Source organism: Eretmochelys imbricata, chromosome 15 (assembly GCF_965152235.1).
Source record: "Eretmochelys imbricata isolate rEreImb1 chromosome 15, rEreImb1.hap1, whole genome shotgun sequence".
Taxonomy (NCBI): Eukaryota; Metazoa; Chordata; order Testudines; family Cheloniidae; genus Eretmochelys; species Eretmochelys imbricata.
Window position 1 is genome coordinate 28,816,783 of NC_135586.1, and position 19,072 is coordinate 28,835,854.

At 46.3% G+C, this 19,072-nt stretch overlaps 1 protein-coding gene across 1 annotated transcript in view; it reads left to right on the forward strand.

Annotated features, from left to right (window-relative positions):
• Window positions 1–219: 219 nt before the first annotated feature.
• WSCD2 (WSC domain containing 2) overlaps window positions 220–19,072 on the forward strand; it is a 74,906-nt gene continuing 56,053 nt past the window's right edge. Inside the window, exon 1 of the mRNA XM_077835005.1 lies at window positions 220–601. Coding sequence (XP_077691131.1) covers window positions 220–601 — 382 coding nt within the window. The remainder of the gene's footprint in view (window positions 602–19,072) is intronic.

Below are 19,072 nucleotides of genomic sequence, written 5' to 3' on the forward strand. Positions count from 1 at the left end.
ACTTATTGATCCCAAAATAACACCAGGGGAGAATACTTCAGCAATTGAACCAGCGCAGCGGGACGGCTGACAAAAGGCCATTGTCCTTCCTTTCCCACTTCTCTCATATCAGCCGGTTTTGACCCACTCTTGTGCACTTGAAGAGAGAGTGGCGAGACTAGAGTTGCTGAATTTGCTCGGCGACATCCCACCCAACACAAGGCGAGTAATGAAGGCGCTATGGCCAAATTATTGGTAAAGTTCCAGCGTTATTTCAGGCGGAAACCCGTGCGCTTCTTCACTCTGATCGCGCTGTACCTGACGGCCGGGAGCCTGGTGTTTCTGCACTCTGGGTTTGCGGGGGAGCCCACCATCTCAGAGAATGAACCCAACCCCGTGGATGGCACCAGCGAAGGGACGGCGTTTCAGTATCTGGGGGTGGTTCAGCTCGGGAGGGGCTTCAAAGAGACCTCGGAGGCTCGGAATTCTGTCCGGAGGTATGGGCCTTGGTTCAAGAGCATTTCCAAGGATACGCCGGAGAGGAACAAAATGGGGGACTATGGCGGGGCCTGGAGCAGAGCTCTCAAAGGGAGGAAGGTCCGTGAGAAAGAGGAGGACAGAGGTAAGATTCTGATGGGGCTGTGGGAAGAGAGGCTGAATAACAGCATATATTCACAGCAGGGAAATGGCAGAGACTAATAGCAAACCTCCTGGGCAAAATCCTGGCCCCCAGGAGTCAAGAGGAGTTTTGTCCCTGATATTTGCTCATCCATCCCCTTGTAGGGCATTTTCCAGGGCTTTAGCGATTCTGGTTTTCCATAATTCACTCAACCCAGCTTCCCCCACTTCCTTTGGGAATTCATGCCTTCAGCCAGTGGAATCCCCCCTCCCCGCCCCCCAGATATTCAGCCTGAAGTTTCCTTTGCTCATTTTCATCTCGAACGTCCAAGGGCCTCAGACCAAAACAATCTGCCTCCCCTAGGGTGTTGATAAGTGGTGCTTGCAAACATCCAACTAACCCTCAGGGAACTTTCAAGAGGATAACTGGCAAGCAAAGAGAAACACAAGTTGAATCTGAGGTTCAATTTATGTCCCATTGGCCCTACGGATTTGAATATGCTCTTGTGTCTCCTGCATTGAGTGAGTCTCATTTGCTAGGCACACCTTGAGCCAGATTCTGATCTCAGTTACACTATCTTGTGTCTCCATTGGCTTTAGTGGGGTTACTCTCAATTTACATTGGTGTAACTGAGATTAGCAAGGATCTTCATCTTGCCCTGTATTTTTACTGGCACCTGCCTGTGGGAACGCTAATCTGAAAACAACCTGAGCTTCTCCCATGGGTGTGCGTTGAAATCCACCCATTTTTAATGGTCCTGCTGGATGCCTAATTGAAAGCCTGAGAAAGACCGAAACCCACACGTTGAAGTGAGTTTCTGTTTCCCAAGCTTTCTGTGCATTGGAGCTGATAAGGCAGCACTGCAGTGGATCAGTGATGTTTCTAAACCAGCCAAAGAGCTTGCACCAAAATCAGCATCCTCAATCTCTTTGCGTCTATCTGAACTATACATCCCTGGCGGTTCAGCTTTGGCACCATGACGGGGGACCGAGAGGGCACTGGGGACAGACCAACACCTGTCAGCCCCTCCTAATCCCCTTTTAAATATACATTATCTCAGTTTTAAATGAAACCTGCTACTGATTTTACCCTCAGCTGACAGCGTCTTTTGTGTGGTGACTTATTGCGTGGCTTCTGATGTGCTTATCGTCTCTGAGAACCTAATTTACAGTACCTGACAGGACAGTTATTTTATGGGGGATGCAGAGCAATCATAGGTTCTGTTTCTTTACTGAGCAGGGTGGCTTAGCCAGCTTTGTCTATTCCCAGTCATTATTTCCATTCGTGCCAGAGGGTGCCACAGAGAGGCAGCGCATCATCCATTTCTTTAGCAAGAAAAGGCATCCTGCATCTTTTTGCTTACCACTGTCCTGCATGGATGTTTGCTGCGCGCAGTAGACTGCAAGAGCCAAAGAAACCCAAAACCTACTTCTGGAGCTACCTGATTTCCTCCTCCTGTTCTGAACATTCCCGCTGCTCCACGAAGAGTCTCTAAAAGCATTTGTGCCATCGGTACGAACTGGGAGACGAATGGATCACCTCGCTCGGTTGCTGTGGTTATAGCAGTCTTGTTGCTTACCCTGAAACATTCGCCCAGAAAGACACGGACATGCCTTTGATCATGAAGACACCTTCCCAATATTTGTTGTTATTAATACTTCTGGTATGCCTCACCTACTTAATGTGGGCATTCTGGGTGAAGGGGTGGATGCAAATTCCTTCTAAAGTAATGGGAAATTAAAGTACAGCCAATTACATTTGCAGTAGGTGCTCAGATTTGATGTTTAGATGTCCTGATATACCAACTGTCCTTCTCTCTGTCGGTAAATAACGTACAACATATGGTGGATCGGCTAAAATGTTGTTCATTACCCAGGATAAGCTAATTTAGTAGTTCTCATTGGTTTTTAAAAGCTCACTTATTGACCCTTTGGTTGAGTATACGCAGACAAACACACACTCTCTGAGGTGCTCTAAGGTTGTGTGTGTGCAGCTGCATTTTCAGAAGTGCTCGCTGCATCTGGCTCTCTCCATCCTGGGGCCTACTCCAGGAGCGCGGGGGGCTGCTTGGTACCTTGGAAAAGCAGGCCCCAAATGGCTCAAGTCGAGCACCCGAAACTAGTGGCAACTTTTGAAAATCCAGGCCAGTATGCCAGGGTTACTGCTTCAGACCCGGGATAAGCCTCGCTTTAGAAAATTGTCCTACATATGCTGATGGCGTTAAATATCAGACGAGAGCAACAGGATGAGGTGTCAGGAGAGTATCCAAAGATGACACAAAATTACCTGCAATCCGTGTTCCCAGATCGGAAGATGAACGGGAACGGTACATTTACTAGGCAGTTAGACTCTGCAAATACACTTTGCCTTGAGTTCTCAATCTACTCGTTTTTCCCCCTTGAAGCACTAACTTGCGTCTTTGGTTGAGTGTGAATGCTGTTACAATTTGTTGTCATTAATAAAGTGGGCTGGTGAGAAGAAGCAATATAGCATGTTGCTACAGTACAGTGCACCTGTGACAGCAGCATAATAGATTGCCTTGGTATTTAGGGAAATAGCGGCAGCGTTATCCATTATGGGAACCCAAAATGAAATACGAAATAGCAGCAGTAACTACTGATGATGGCTCCAGCAGCAGGTTCAAGCCCTGGTATATTTTTGAAGATGATTTCTTTCCATAGCTTTTCCCAGGAAAGGCTTATGTGGACCTTAAACAATGTGGACGGCCATATTATCGTCACCAGTGGTATTTAATTGCTGGTGCAGTTCTGTTGCAAAAACACATAGTTAAAAACGGGCCACGTCCACAGGAAAGACGAGACCTCCTGCAAAACCAGACAAACACATCGTGAGCCATTAGGAAGCTGAGCATGTGAAGGAATGTTGGGAGCATTCACATGTCCCCCTATTGTGAACTAATTCAGTCTCTCTCTCTCTGTTCCCCAGGATAGTTCTGTGAGCGTCCTGCTTGAGTTAGCATTAATGGGCGAGTGTCCTGCAGGTAGCAAGGTAATCTCTTCCCAGGCATTTCCCCTCTAAGTCACAGGCTGGCGTCTGGCCCATACAAGCTGCGAGAAAGGCTCCGCAACAATTGGCAAATGGATGAAAGGATTTAATTCATCTGCAGCGACTGTGTCAAGCAGCTCTGGTTGCAGGGATCAATGTTTGTGGTTCTGGGCTGTGGAGGTGCAAAGGAGGACTGGAAAGAACATAAAGGAGGTGGGATGTATGAGATACGCAAGAGGTGATGGCTTCTCATAATCCGTTTGCACAATATGATCCCTGTGTATTTGCTTTACCTCTCCAGTATCAGGGGGTAGCCGTGTTAGTCTGTATCCACAAAAACAACGAGGAGTCCGGTGGCACCTTCAAGACTAACAGATTTATTTGAGCATAAGCTTTTGTGGGTCAAAACCCCACTTCTTCAGATGCAGAAGTGGGGTTTTTACCTATGAAAGCTTATGCTTTACCTCTGAATCCCTGGACATTTTGCAGCATCAGCCCCTTTGTACAGAATCTGAGCATCGAGGGATAATAAATGTTGAACAATTTACAGGCTAATTCCGATTAACTTCCATCCTCAGCTCCCAGTGGTGTGGGTGGGAATTGTGGCGTGCAGCACCCCCTCAGCAAATGCTCTGCACCAAAAAGGATTAGGCCTGAAACAATACTCCTAGGTGCTGTATGCTGTGTGTTTGAATGGCTCCAGCACTGAAACCAGCCAGGAACTCACCTCTGCATCGTGGGTGCAGAAATGATTGTTAATTGGCTGATATTTTGTGTTCCGTTTGGAATTCCCCTGCACTTAGCGTTTGCCCTAGAATAGCAACTGTCACTCACACAACAAGGAGCTTATGTAAAATGTCCACACACAAAGCCACAGCAAAGAGATGACAGACGCGCACAACTCCCTTGCAAGCAGGTGCCTCGCCCGGTGCCATTCGCTGAGCATGCTGCCCCCGCTACCTTTCATCTTGCCAGGTGTGCAGATGGGAATATGATCTCATCAGTGTGCATGGGAATCTGTATGTATAACGCCCAGGGCACAGTGAGTATGGAGATGACAACATACCCCCAGTTAGTCGGGATTTCACATTAATGTGCCAGATAAGTAACCAGTGAAACATTTAATTATGCACAGAAGTAACCTTCCATGGAAAAGTTCACTGAGAGGTTGAGTATGTATTTCTTGAGGTGTGTGTGGGGGGAATGCTGTAATAAATCATTGCAAGCTAGGAATTTCACAGCTGTCACTATGCTGTGCACCACGGATCTGCCTCTCAGGTCCTCGGTTTCCAAAATCACATCCGCCAGCTGCTTTAGCTCAAGTTGGATCACTGTTGGCAATTAGCAGTATAGGGCCTATGAATCACAGCTGAATGGTTCTTATTCATGTAGAGGACAATGATGAAAATGCTCTCTAGACAGTTCATTGCAATGCTCTGTAGTGGCAGCTAAGTCATTTCAGGTCGCTAGAGACCTGTGTATGATGCATGCTCCAATCCCCTACTAAACAGGCTTTTCCAAAGCTGGAAAAAAGTAAATGCCCTCCAGTCAAGTGACTTTCATGTCACATAACAGGAGATGGGAAATATAATGCCCAAATAAATAGTCTGCCCTTCCCTCTCCAGCCTTGTGGTGTTCTTATACTTACAACAGAGGAATCTGTGGAAACCCACTTCTGAAACGCATGTGGTCGTGTTCATTAGATTAATTTGGATTGACACGCAGAGAATCTCGACCAGATGGTTAGCGAGAATCAGCTGTCTGTCACCATAAAAAAACATGCAGCATTCCTGTTCCTGGCCATATGTAATGTGTCCACTGCAATTAACTGCTGATAAAATGGCTTCTAATTCCTAACGATGGAGATGGGGACTGATGCAGGGAGATGCTATCGTTATCAATGCACATTGGGGCTGGCCATGAGCGACAAGAGTTGGACTCCACACTTGCATTAGCGACTCCTAGAAAAGGGGCTACTTTGTGTTCAGAGGGAAAGCAGATGCTGCTACCACTCGGTTTATACCTTAGCTCGCAGCAAGTAACCGGCCCAAATCATATTCAGAAGAATCTTCGAGTTAAGCAAAGCCAGTTCATCCGTAAGAAACCTCTGCTGGCTTTCTGCGAAATCACCAGTAGAGAATCAGCCCAATCAGAGACGGGGCTGCATGTGAGACAGAGGGAGACTTTGGGGCTGTATTCAGTACATTCTGGCAACGCCTCATCTGCATAAGTTTCCCTGCATTTCGAAGCGCAGATATTGTACATGCTACTTTATTTATTAGCAGTTTACTTGTCTGTTTGTTTTATAATGGAACGAGAAGATTTGGTTACTCAGGACAAAAAAATCAAACTGCACGGAACTCAGTGCTCAGACCGGGTATAAGCAGCTGTGGCCGTAATTAACAAGAGGAAGCGAGAGCCGGCGAGGCCAACATGAGATGCTTGTGAACAAATGGAGCCTGAATGAGATCTGAGTAGACCCAATAAAGACAATCGGGCGGATTCACCAGTATGGACTGGCAGTAACCACACCCTACTCAAGGGCCTTCCACAGTGTGAAACCAGTGTAAGGGAGGACAGAACTGGGCCCAGTGTGCGTGCCCATGCTCCCTTCTTAATCAAGGCCCTACCGCCTAATCTATGAGCACTCCTCCTTTCCAGCTTGGGTTGACAAACCTGTGCTAGCTTTGATTGCAGCATCGCAATGCGCAGCAGCATGGACGAGCTGCCCAAGGGTTCACCTCGGGTCTCGGATGGGATTATACTCGAACTGTTAGCCCATGCTGCTCTTTTTAGTGTGCTAGCTTGGTCAAAGTTAGCGTGTGTGTGTCTATCCGAGCTGCAAAGGACACCTCCGGTGGCAGTGTGGACATTCCCCTAGAGTCTTCAAGTACATAGAAGGTTGTTACAAGGAGGAGGGAGAAAAATTGTTCTCCTTAACCTCTGAGGAGAGGACAAGCAGCCATGGGCTTAAATTGCAGCAAGGGCAGTTTAGGTTGGACATTAGGAAAAACTTCGTAACTGTCAGGGTGGCTAAGCACAGGAATAAATTGCCTAAGGAGGTTGTGGAGTCTCCATCATGGGAGATTTTTAAGAGCAGGTTAGACAAACACCTGCCAGGGCTGGTCTAGATAGTACTCAATCGTGCCATGAGTGCAGGGGACTGGACTAGACGACCTCTCGAGGTCCCTTCCAGTCCTATGATTCTGTGCTTCCTTTGTGCCCTCCACTGAAAATGTCTCCCTCTGTTCTTCAGCCATTCACTGCCCAGTTGTGCGGCTTTTCAGAGAAGCGAGCTGTGTTCCTGTAAAGTACGTTGTGGTCTGAGTGTCCAAGCATGTCTGAGCACCTCATTCAGGGGTTGTCTCTTTGTTATGTCTGTTTGGCATTTGGGGGGTGGCTGGGTGGGGTTAGTTGCTTGTGATATTTGGGAGCTCGGGCTCGGTGATCTGGTGATCCCTTCTGGCCTTGAACCCTATGCCTTTATACCATACTCTTGGCAAAATTCACCGCTGGGCAGAGGTGACAGCACAAGGGCCTAGGCCTTACCTCAGACCGATTTTGTAGGGTTAGTCCTTGTGTGGACCTCCCCACAGAGGTGAATTTCCCCTGCAGTGAATTGCTAATGACACTAAGGATGACCTTAGGAAAGGAAAAACGCCCTTAACAAGCTGGCCAAATGCACCCCCGGCGTATGTCCGCAAGCTGTAACTTGGTGACACTCCTGCTAAAATCACAAAAAACCAGTTCAGTCCAGCCCCTGTTCACTTCTTCAGACTCAGTGGTGGAAAACACAGCAGACTCAAGCTAAACTCCTGCCCCATTGCTGGAAGCTTTCTGCTACCCAAGAGCCATCAGGCGCAATCCTACTAGCATTGCATACAGCAATTAGTGTGTAAACCCTTTAGAACAGAACGTTATCTAGGCTGGAGAAACTGCGCACCAAATATGCAAGTCCTTTGATCTGGAGCCTTCAGGATAAGGGTAGATACTTACTCCACCCTAAAGCTAAGCCCGGAGAAATTCTTTCATCCTGCTTTTAACTAACAAAGTGACAGTTAACACCCCGTGAGCCAGCAGAGAATGTGGAGGAGCAGACGCAGAAGCCAGCGGAGCCGCGTGATTTCTGCCAGCTTCGAAAGAGCTCCCGGCAGCAGGCTCTTGCTCTGCATCGCAGGCCTTGGCAGTATCCACGCCTTGCACTTCCCTAGCGTCCGCTGTCTGGGGATCTCAAAGTACTTCGTAACCGTTAGTGAACTAGCCCCATGATCCTCCCTGGAGGTAGTGGAATATCACCAGCTCCATTATAAAGGTGGGGAAAGTGAGGCATGGAGAGGTTAAGTGACTGATCCAGGGTCACACTGCAAGTCAGTAGCAGAGCTGAGATTGGAACAAATAAATCTTGCTGCCCAGCCCCCACCTCCCCTAGTGCTCTAACCACTAAACTCCATACCCCACCCAGAGCAGGGTATGCAAAGCCAGCAACCTTGACTCACACCGTTTCGCTTCTTCTTTCAGTCACTACAATATTCTCCTTCCTGGGTGTGGTTATAGAACCCAGGAGTCCTGACTGCAGGTCCCCTGTTCTAACCGCTAGGAACCCGTTCCATTCCCAGTGCCAGGATCCCTAGGCCAAGTGAACTGTCTGACTCAGCTGTAGTCAATCCCACTGAATGCATTCCTGGACATCGCAAGTTTGTTTTAGCAGAGATGGTATCACGTGTTGTTATGTCTAGATGCCAAGTAGCTAGGCCCGGAGGCCCAGAGCCTCAAAGCTATTTAGGTGCCTCCTTCCCCATGGGAGTTAGGCACCTAAATACCTTTGAGAATCTGGGCTGAAAAGCCTTGCCTGCTGCAAGCCCTTCCTTGGAGCAGCAGAAAAATCTCTGCGGGCAGCAGCCAGATAGGAAGAGCCTGAGGGGTTGAGACTCCACCTCGCAATACGAGTGACAGCAGGCGGTCAGGTTCACCTTTGGTCCTGAGGAGAGCACAGTAGCGTATCAAAGCCCGCGTAAGACCATATGCCGCTTGAGCTGTGCCGCAAAAATGACCAGGCTGGCTATTTGTGTGAGGGGAGGGTTTTACTCTGGGCTTGGTATTGTAAATCAAAGGCCCCTCTAAGTCACCGGCCCCATGCAGAGAGGCTCTCAGTATACATCACTAGCCACCGACACAGCTGTCTCCTCCAGGTGATGGATGGCTCTCTGGGGCAGGGAGAGGAGCGGCTTGTGGAGAGCAGGCCCTCTCCGTGTGAGCCCTTCAGATCCCATATTACGGGATATAACACCAGGGAGAGTTATTCCAGGCGGATGAAAATCACCATATAGGTATTGTTATTTTTATTACAGTCACATTCCCAAAGGGACTGGAGGTGAATGAGAGCTGGATGCTACCTTTGCTTTTTAACCCCTTCTTCCCCAAATCCATAGTGAGGCTCCTAAATAAGTGCCCAGGTTTCCATATGTGCTAAGACCCCACAGCTCCCATTGAAGACAAAGGGGCTCTAATACGAGGCTCCCAGCTCCCACTTCTCCGTTGGCCTAATTCAGTTGACTTCAAGGGAATTGCACCAGCAGGGAATTTGATCCTCAAGTTTGACGTGCTTGGTCAATGAACACACCCACGGAAGGCAGGATCGGTCTATGGACCATTCGAAACAGGCTAAAAAGGGCGACATTCACAAGGGTGTAATAATTATTCTGTGCTCGTAAAGCACAAGTGCACCCTTTTGGTCACTTTTTATTTCAGAGGAGATCACAGGACAATCGTGCTTGTTCTTGTGATTGCCTCTTCTTCAGCCTTCCTACCCAGGAATGTGTCCATGGAGATCTCTCTGTTCCTTTTAAAAGCTAGCTGCAGCGCATCCACTTTTCGCAGAAGAATGAACCTCCCGACATCTGCTGCTTTCGGTGCAAAGCCGAATGCCGTTTCCCAGGGGCATTGGAGGTGGATGGAAGCAGCAGCATGATTTCCTGCAAGTGATAAGATATGCAAAGGCTGTAGTTCCAGCTAAGGATAACTCGGTAAAGTTAACTGGATGAGTCTCTTTTTTGGCTTCCTTGACGGAACAGATGTCTACGCACAGCCAAATCGTGGCCACTGGAGGTGGGACTCCAAGCATGCAAAAAGACATTGGCCCTGATTTTACACTACATGCTCAGATGCTATATTTCACTGCAGAGGTGGCTGCATTTCAGTGGGGGACAAAGTGTATTTGCTGCATGGCCTGTAAAGTGCTTTGGGATTCTTTGGGATGAAAGGCACAATCTATACAAAATGACATTTATTCTTAATATTGCCATTATATTTACAATGCTAATGCCATTTAACCACTAACAAAGCCATCAGATGAGAATGAAGTAGTAGGAACGTGATTTAATACATATTTGCTGGATTGCCATTTTCCAGCAAGTCAACATGGTCCAAATTCACTTCTGTTCCATTGACATCGGTAGAGTTACACCAGGTCTGAATTTGTCCAAATGCATTATTTAGCAGGATTATATCATGGTAGCTGTGTTATTAACTCTGAGCTTCTGCTATTCCAACTGGGCTGTACTATGCTCATCATGCCTCTCTTAGCCCCTTGTTAACTCATTATCCTTGCATTTCCCTAATTATTCAGTAGACTTCCTAATAAGTTGCAGCTCATATATGTCAAGAGCAGTGTACTAAACATAATGCACATCGGTCACTGGCCCGTTAAAAATTACTGGAGTAATCCCATATCAGTTGGATAGATCATGAACAAAATTCGCTGACCTTCTGAGACCTGTTCAGCATTGTGGAAATGCCAAGTTATGCTGAAAATAATTGGAAGCAATGCGCTATGACTATTCCATGGTTACCGTTATCAGGGCACATTTCCCTCAATCTTCCTCCAGCCTTCTCCTCATCCTCCAAAAGTCTTTTAATAGTTTCTAAGACGTTCTTTTAAGAGGTCTAAGAGGATCCGACAACCTTTAACTGTTCGAGTTGAATCCAAAAAACCAAACTCAGTCAGTATTGTTCCTGGGATGCACTGTGGTTTGGATGGCACCCAGGCAGTGGGGTGTGGAGAGTACGGATTTTGGCTTAGGTAGATGTGAGGGCTGCAGACTCCAAGCAGGAGCTGAAGAATGTTATCAGTTGGGAGCACGGGACGGCTTGGTATTAGCAAGTTCATTGCTGCTGCATTCGATACCCAGGTGATGGATTTGGCGTATGGATCTAGACAGATGAAGAAAGAGAGAATGAAAGGCCCACATTGTGCGTTGCAATGTGCAGATTGCTTTCCAAGCCAGAGTGAGCCCATAATGAAGCTGTTCTGTGGGTCTGATCCAATACCTACTGAAGTCAATAAGAATATGAGCTTGGTGCATGGGAATGATGGGGTTGAAACAATATGGAAGTTTACAGGAACACAGGCAAAGAGATCAGATAATTCTGTTCAAAAATGTATCAAGCTCCATCTTCAGACTACTTAGGGTGTGTGTCTCCGGTGCTCCAATTGGGGGAAAATGTATAAAAATAACCTGGTCCCCCTTCTGTGATTTGCCCCCAGTTGTCTCCACTTTTTACAGGCCAGATTCAGTCCATCAACTTCAGCTGAGTTTACACTAATTTACGCCCTGTGAGGCTCTAGTCCGATGGATCTGTCGTCTGTGACACTATGCTGCAAGCTCCTCAGGACTGGGGCTAGATTTGGATCAGTTCATTCAGAGTAAATCAGAGTAACTCCAGTGAAGACAGCACTGGTTTAAAACCAGTCTGAGATCAGACATAGGTTTCTTGTCTTTTACCCTGTAAATCATCTCGATTACCCCGGCAGCCAATAAGCACATGAATACTATTATTACTTGGCCAGATTCTCATCTCTGTGTCACAGGAACAAATCCAAAGTAATTTCACTGCTGTCAAATAGGTTCTAACAACCTGCCTGGACATGGGATAATCTCACCACAGCAGGATTCCTATGTCAGAGATACAGCTGGGAATCCATTTTTAGGAGGAGGTTGAGACTTGGCTGTAAGTCAAGGAGTATAACAAGGAGTAATGGTCTCAAGTTGCAGTGGGGGAGATTTAGGTTGGATATTAGGAAAAATTTTTTCACTATGAGGGTGGTGAAACACTGGAATGCGTTACCTAGGGAGGTGGTGGAATCTCCTTCCTTAGAAGTTTTTAAGGTCAGGCTTGACAAAGCCCTGGCTGGGATGATTTAGTCGGGGATCGGTCCTGCTTTGAGCAGGGGGTTGGACTAGATGACCTCTTGAGGTCCATTCCAACCCTGATATTCTATGATTCTATAATAAGCAAGATTAAGGGCTCCACTTGAAAGAAAACACTGAAGGTAAACTGTATTTGTCTCTGTGTCTTTGAATCCCATGCTTGTGGTCACATCCCTGCTGATGGAAAACTAGGGCACGTGGTCATCTAAAGCTAACAGGTTTGCTCTAGGTCTAGGATGAAGACGGGGCTCTGACACCCTGCAGTAAGGGGTACATAAACAAACCCAGAGATAAAAGAGATTTGACCCCGGTAGGATTCAGGAACGTGTTTTAAAGAAACCATTTGACTTCTGCACATTCAAGAGCAGATTAGAGATACTTTCAGAGTTGCATGCCTCGGGCGATTCCTGTCCTAATCAGTAAACTGCACATCTCCCGTCAAAACAGATTAATAAACGTTACATTAACAGGTTTCAGAGTAACAGCCGTGTTAGTCTGTATTCGCAAAAAGAAAAGGAGTACTTGTGGCACCTTAGAGACTAACGAATTTATTTGAGCATGAGCTTTCGTGAGCTACAGCTCACTTCATCAGAACTGATGAAGTGAGCTGTAGCTCACGAAAGCTCATGCTCAAATAAATTCGTTAGTCTCTAAGGTGCCACAAGTACTCCTTTTCTTGTTACATTAACAGATTACCAAATAGCTGACTACCCACCCAGCACTTGGGAAACTGCTTTTTTTCTTCCTTAAAATCGGCACAAGAAATGGCTGTAGGTTCAGTTCACTGAACAAACATGTCACGTGACTTTCATCTGCGATGTATCTTTTCAGCAGAGCATGTATTTTTGTATCTGATTAGAAAAGAAAAGGTGAAGGCAATGAGAATTATGTTGGCCACGCTTATTAGTGGTGATACAGTACCCCAGGCAAAGCATCTAGCATGGGTGCCTGCCTGCTTTAATTGTGACTGGCGAGGGTAACTGGTGCACAATGTCTTACCTGAGTATCAGTGTTAGTGAGGTTTCCCAGTCTTCAACAGTATTCTCATTCATAATTAGAGCTGCCTGAATAGTGCAATATATTTTCCCTGGCTATTCCTCTGAATGTTTAAATGAATCCACCCCAGTCACGTTCGCTCTGTTCCGTGTCCTCCTTGTGATGCAAGTGCGATTTTGCAGACATCACTCCATCATCTAGGCGGGTCTGCTTCTGAACCTACTGGCAATTTACATGACGGAGTGCAATATTTGTAGATTCCAAGACCGGAAGGGACCATTGTGATCATCTCATCTGATCTCCTGTGTAACGCAGGCCAGAGAACTGCCCAAAAATAATTCCTAGAGCGGATCTTTTAGAAGAACATCCAGTCTTGATTTAAAAATTGTCAGTGATGGAGAATCCACCACAACTCTTGGTAAATTGTTCCAATGGTTAATTATTCTCACTGTTAAAATTGTATGCCATATTGCAGCCTATTTTCTCCCCTATATCATGCTTCAGACATGAAATGTGGTTTTCTATCTACACCGTCTCAGGACCCCCACCTCCGTTAAAGTGACAGACAAATTTACATTCGGCCATTAAAACTTTTTTTTTCTTTCAAATAAAGGTTTCTCTTTCAACTTAATTTAAGATCTGTGAATCCATCAGTTATTATTAGACAAAGATCTGGGACAATTGGTACATTTCCATAAAATATATTGATTCACCAGCCTTTGGAAAGTAAAGGTTTTGTGAAATACAGCAACAAAATAAAAACAGAGAGCAATAATAGCATTTCTCGGAAGTGTTTGTAGGTGCCAGGTCTCTTACAGATTCCCCCCACAGCCAGTTCAGGCCACATAGAAGATTGATACTATCACTTCTACAGCAACTTGGTGCAATGCTTTCCCCATGCTGTTTTCAACAGTTCCAGCCATACTGAAAGCAGGAGAAGCGACCTGAATGCGGTCTGTATCCAGACGGAATGTAGTGTTCATCACACCCAGGGCCCTGTCTGTGTGTGTGGGAGCACGGCTGTTCATCTCAGAAGGCAGAGGTCATGTTATGACAGTGCCGGCCTATTTCACTCTGCCTTTCGACAGGACAGATGATGTAGCAGGTCTGAGAACTCCCTCGGTGAGGATACCCAAATCAATGACCCAGCTCTAGCAGCTCTCTGTGAGCTCCCCGAGGCGGCAACGACTGTGTTAGGGAACTGCGTATTGTCCCATCGGCCATTTCAAGCAGCTTTCCCCTTGACACCGTGCCGTGAGCAAGCAGCTCACATTGAGATGCCCAGCAGAATGCAGCACTGTGACCTCAATGAAACTGTATCGTGACGGGTTCAGCATGCAACACTCATGGGCGCCAGACGGACGAGGCGAAGGGACCAAGGTACCTGCTGAGCTTCAAACCAAATGGTAATTGTCCCATTGGTGCAGCCTCATTTTCTGTCCTGTTAAATTAGCTCAGTGTCATTTTTGTCCCTGCTTTGCACACTTTTCCCCCAATTTACTGGTATTGTAACTATAATTTCCTATGGATGAAATCGAAATTAACTCCCGCTCAGTTCTTCAGCTGCATAAAAATGCATGACAGAAAGAAAGACACATGGCTAGAGATATAGAGGTGACCATACCTCGTCCATGCTAGCTGCCTTATTTTTAAAAAGACAGTACATTCTGGGTGACTTCATGGCTCAGCGGATTTGTATTGGCATAAGAAGTCTAACCTCCACATTGCTGGTTTGAATGTGGCCTCGGTCTGTAATGATCGGAAGCTATTACCCAGTCGGTTTGCTGACCTAGGGGAAAGGAGTTGTATTATGTCCAGTAAGTTCCCCTGTTGGCTTCATTCATGAGTAAAGTTCTGCATATGAATCCGTGTTTGCAGGAGCAGAGCCTAGATGATGCACAAGATGATGCACCTAAAAGTATCTAGTGCTTTTCTGCTCATCATAACTTAAAACCAACGTAAACATTTAATTAAAGTCATGGAGGGGAAAAATATTTGCTCACAAACAATGGCTTGTAGCATGGAACAAATTTCCTTTGTTGGGCATGACCGACCTGACAGTCCTTTAAGAGCTTCATAAGCCCTGGATTGTCACTGCATGATGCAGCAAGAACAGGATGTGCACGGAGATTACTCTGCTTACTGCAGATTTGCTCCTCCTCTCCTTTCTCTCTCCCTGGCCCAGTGTGTCTCCCTCTTCCTTTTGCATTGTCCAATAATTCTGACCTTTCCTATCTGCCTGCTCCTGCTGCCTCCAGCTTCTCCACCTGCCCAAGCCACTTCTTGCCTTTAGAACAAAGAAAAGCTAATACATCTCCTGCCACAGGAGGTCAGAGTCAAATGCTGTTGCTGTGTTTTAAGAAAGGCTAAGTAACTTTGTGTCCATTGATAGCATTTGTCCTTGTGCATGCTAGGCTAGGGGGAATCAGACCTCACACTTCAGGACATATCTTGTAGACTAGAGATTGTTGTAGGGATGCACAACAACAGAAAGCCCCAATGAACAGACTTCCAGGCCTGACTTCCTTTCACTTTAGAAACTCCTGGGCTCCATTCCCTGTTTCTGAAGAGCTCCATGTTGCAGAGTTCAAAATGGAGTAGGCTTCCTCAGAGACTCATCCTTGTGCATTAGGCCCTCGAGCATCTCTGTGATTCTCTGCAGTGTGCAGGAAGGAGCACCAAGCATGTTGCCTTTCCCTGACTTCCTGTTCCCTACCCAAGCCTCGCGTAAAGCACACACGTTTGTATCCTGGAACAAATGTTTGGAGAGTGTCCACGCCTGCTTCTGTCAAGGTGTAAACTGCCCTGAGCTAAGTGGCCATCAGTTAACTCAAGGTAAAAAAGACCCTACTAAGCAAATGACCCCTTATAGTAAATGTTACCCATCAATCAGGTTAATTTCGCCCTTTTGCCCAGTGCACAACATCCTCCTCGAGAGGCTGAGACAGCAGCATCTGGTGACAATCAAATGCACCAATAAAAATAAAAAGCAAAGACATTGAGGTGCCTCAGTTTCTCTTTGCAATTTATTACCATCTCAGCCCCTTGATGTGGAAAGCTGCTTCATACAGTCAGGGCCAGATCCTCAGTTGATGTAGATCAGTATAGCTCCACTAACATCAACAGGCCTGTGCTGATTTATGTCCTTGTTCAGAATCTGACCCTTCTTCAATATATTAACATTCGTTTGGTTCACCACCATTATATTCTCTTTTCCCGTTTTTGTTCTTCCAAGCCCAAGTAAGAGCATGTTTTCTACTAGTGAGACTTCAATTCTAACGTTAGCCATGGGTTATGCCTAAACTTATGGAAAAATGTTATGACTTTACTGTAATTTTAAGAATTGCTTCTTTTCCATCAGGGAAATCGTTTAGTTTTTACATGCAAATTGAAAAACAATGGACAGATCTTTTTGTAGGTGCAAAATTAAAGTTCCATAGCGTAGCAGTTGAAACCAACACGCAGGGCTAAATCCCGAAGACCTTAGTGTGTTTTTACTCAGGCCTTGCTAAGGCAAAGACTTCTGTTGATTTTAATGGGGTAAAACCTGGGTTTAATCCCAGGCCCGCTGCCATCAATGGTGGGGGTTCTTTCATTGTTAGCACTGATGACTTTGTTCCCAAGATGTCTTTGCCCAAGCATGTGTGACGGCTGCCCTCTTAGCTGGCAGGCTGGGAATTGAACTGGCAACCTCCAGAGCTAAATGCCTGAGATACTACATCTTGAGCTAAAATAGCCATCTTTGTTAAAGCCATAGGGGCTGTAACTGCATTTCCTCTGCAGAGCAGCACGGTGGGAGTCCTATGACACATGCTCACCAGAGGGTTACACCTGCACTCTGTGATTTATCTGCTGTAGCTCTGTGGAGCTGATGGCGCTTGTGCACAGTAGGGGGGTACCAGCCTCAGCCTCACCATCTGATTCCAAGTGTTCGCCATGCCTGCTGGCACTAATTTCCTAAGCATCGCTGCCTTGTTGTCTCGGCTCTCTCGCTTGAAGCGCTAGGTATTCTGCCTCAATCTGTGATGCGAAGAATCAACTGACTGGTGCTAAACATGATGGATTGAGCCATCTTCCTGGCCTTGGCTGCTGTATTATTTTTTAATGTAAGGCAAGTCCTTGAAAGGACTGTGCTAATTATATAGTATATAGCTTATGGTTTTTATGAATTAGCCCTGAAACAACTGTTCACTCTGCAAATACAAGGAGCCTTTGCTCTGAATGACCTGGGGTGTTGTTTCCTCTAGCTGATAGGTAAAAAGAGAATTCATCCCCCGATAGATAGTGCTGTAAGGCTGCTAGAGAGAGGAAAGAGCAGGGAGCAATAAAGTAAGCTGAGCCAAAACACCCGCAATTGGCTTGTGCCTGCAGATACTGGAAGTGCCCTCTCCAGGCCAGGGGCATGCCCTAGACTCTCCAAAATTCACACTTACTGTTCAGAGCCAGAATTGAATCCTGTAGCCACAGGCTTGCCCATAGAAATGGGTGAAAATGGGGGGAAACAGAGGAGAGAGAATGCAAATGCCCAAGCTTTGAAAAGTGTCCTGCTCTACCTGTACAGCTGTGGCATGATCTGCAAACCCACAAGGAAGAGAAAGCACCTGGCTATCTGCCACATGCCATACTTGGGATACAGAACCTGTCTTCACACCCCTCCTCACGTTGTGCCTGAGATAAGGACACAAAGCTCAACTGTGCGTAGCCCTATGGCCCCTTCACACCATTCCGGCAGCATTAATCCAAAGAGGCTTTCCACTGGGAAATACCTGAGCGTCCGGCCTTCTCAGATTGTGTCCCACTTACATAGCCAGCCTGACACTGCCTTCCTCTTTACCCTCTGCCCTAAGCGATATAGCTGGAGCACTTCTCTGCTTTGGCTATTCTCAGCTGCTGCAATGTATTCGCTCCTGGACGGCACTCAGACACTACAGAGGTGAATGCAGTACAAGAACCTATATAGATAGGCTTGGCAGAATTCAATTTTTTTAATATAACGTCAATGTATAATATTGATGTTTATTTGTAAGCATTTCTTTTCAATTTTTATCCATTTAAATATTCACAGTTGTACATAACATTTTGATCTATTTAAATTTTCATGGGAAATTGGAGGGGGGGGGGAGTTCAGACAATAATTATTTAATGACAGCAGACATTGAAATTGAAAGAGTTAAAGCTGTAGAACTGTTAAAACACAAATTGTCAACAGCCCCTGTCAAAATATACCAAGTAAAAGTCCTTAAATCAAACTCTAAGTTCTCAAGCAGCATTTGTCTTACTTTGCCTCTCTGTAAATTTAGATGATTATCGATGGAGATATTTTTCATCGGTTGGCGTGTGCATGATGAAATCAGCATCGTCTGACATTGACCAATAAAAGTCTAATCCTTCCAAGCTTAGATATAGAATATAATAGAATAGGGGCTGTTGAAGTTGAGTGTAATTTAGAGCAGCCTCGAGGCTGCTTTAATTCATGCTGGGGGCCAGGCCAAGAACAGAGGGAGGTGCAACAATGTATGAAGCCACCTTTGCTGCCTCTCTGTTCTTGCACCAAGTGTAGCTCAGCTGGCCCCTCCGTGTTCATGCCGCCTGCCTATTCCCGTACTGCATCATGAGCTACAAATCCCAGGCTTTGCATCCACCTGCCGCCGGACCTATTTCTGTGTTCATCCTGGGACACAGGCCTTAGCCTGACTCTCTTCTCACATACACCAGTACTTCCATGGACTATAACGGAGCTACTCCTGGTTTATACGAGCGCACTTGAGAGGAGGGAGAATGAGGCCAACTGTTATCATGGTGCATCATGGAGGTAGACCCCTTTCCCTTTGCCTGCACCTTCGGCTGGCTGGCAAAACACTTAACACTACATAATCAGGGTAAGGAAAACCCACTGAGTGATTTGGAGCCAGGCAATGTTCTGTCAATAAACTCTGTGACCAAGGTAATTCCTTACCTGAAAGGAGAAGGGAAGAGAAGAGGACAGCAAGGAGAACTTCAAAACAAGGGAAAAGACAGCCAGAGCTACGTGGCTCATGTTGGGCAGCGTGTGAAGACATCCCATTTCTTGACAATACTGAGCAGTGCAAATCACAGCAGCCTAGTGTTGCAGTCTTGCCAGAAGCAAAGCGACAGAGCCTGCCAGTCAATTGCCCTTTGCATTCCCCTTCCCCCAGGAGCTGATCCCTGAAAGAGAATGAGAGGGGAAAAGCCAACGCTGAACAAAGGGAGAGAAAGCAGCTGAGCTGTTCGTGACTGTGCACAG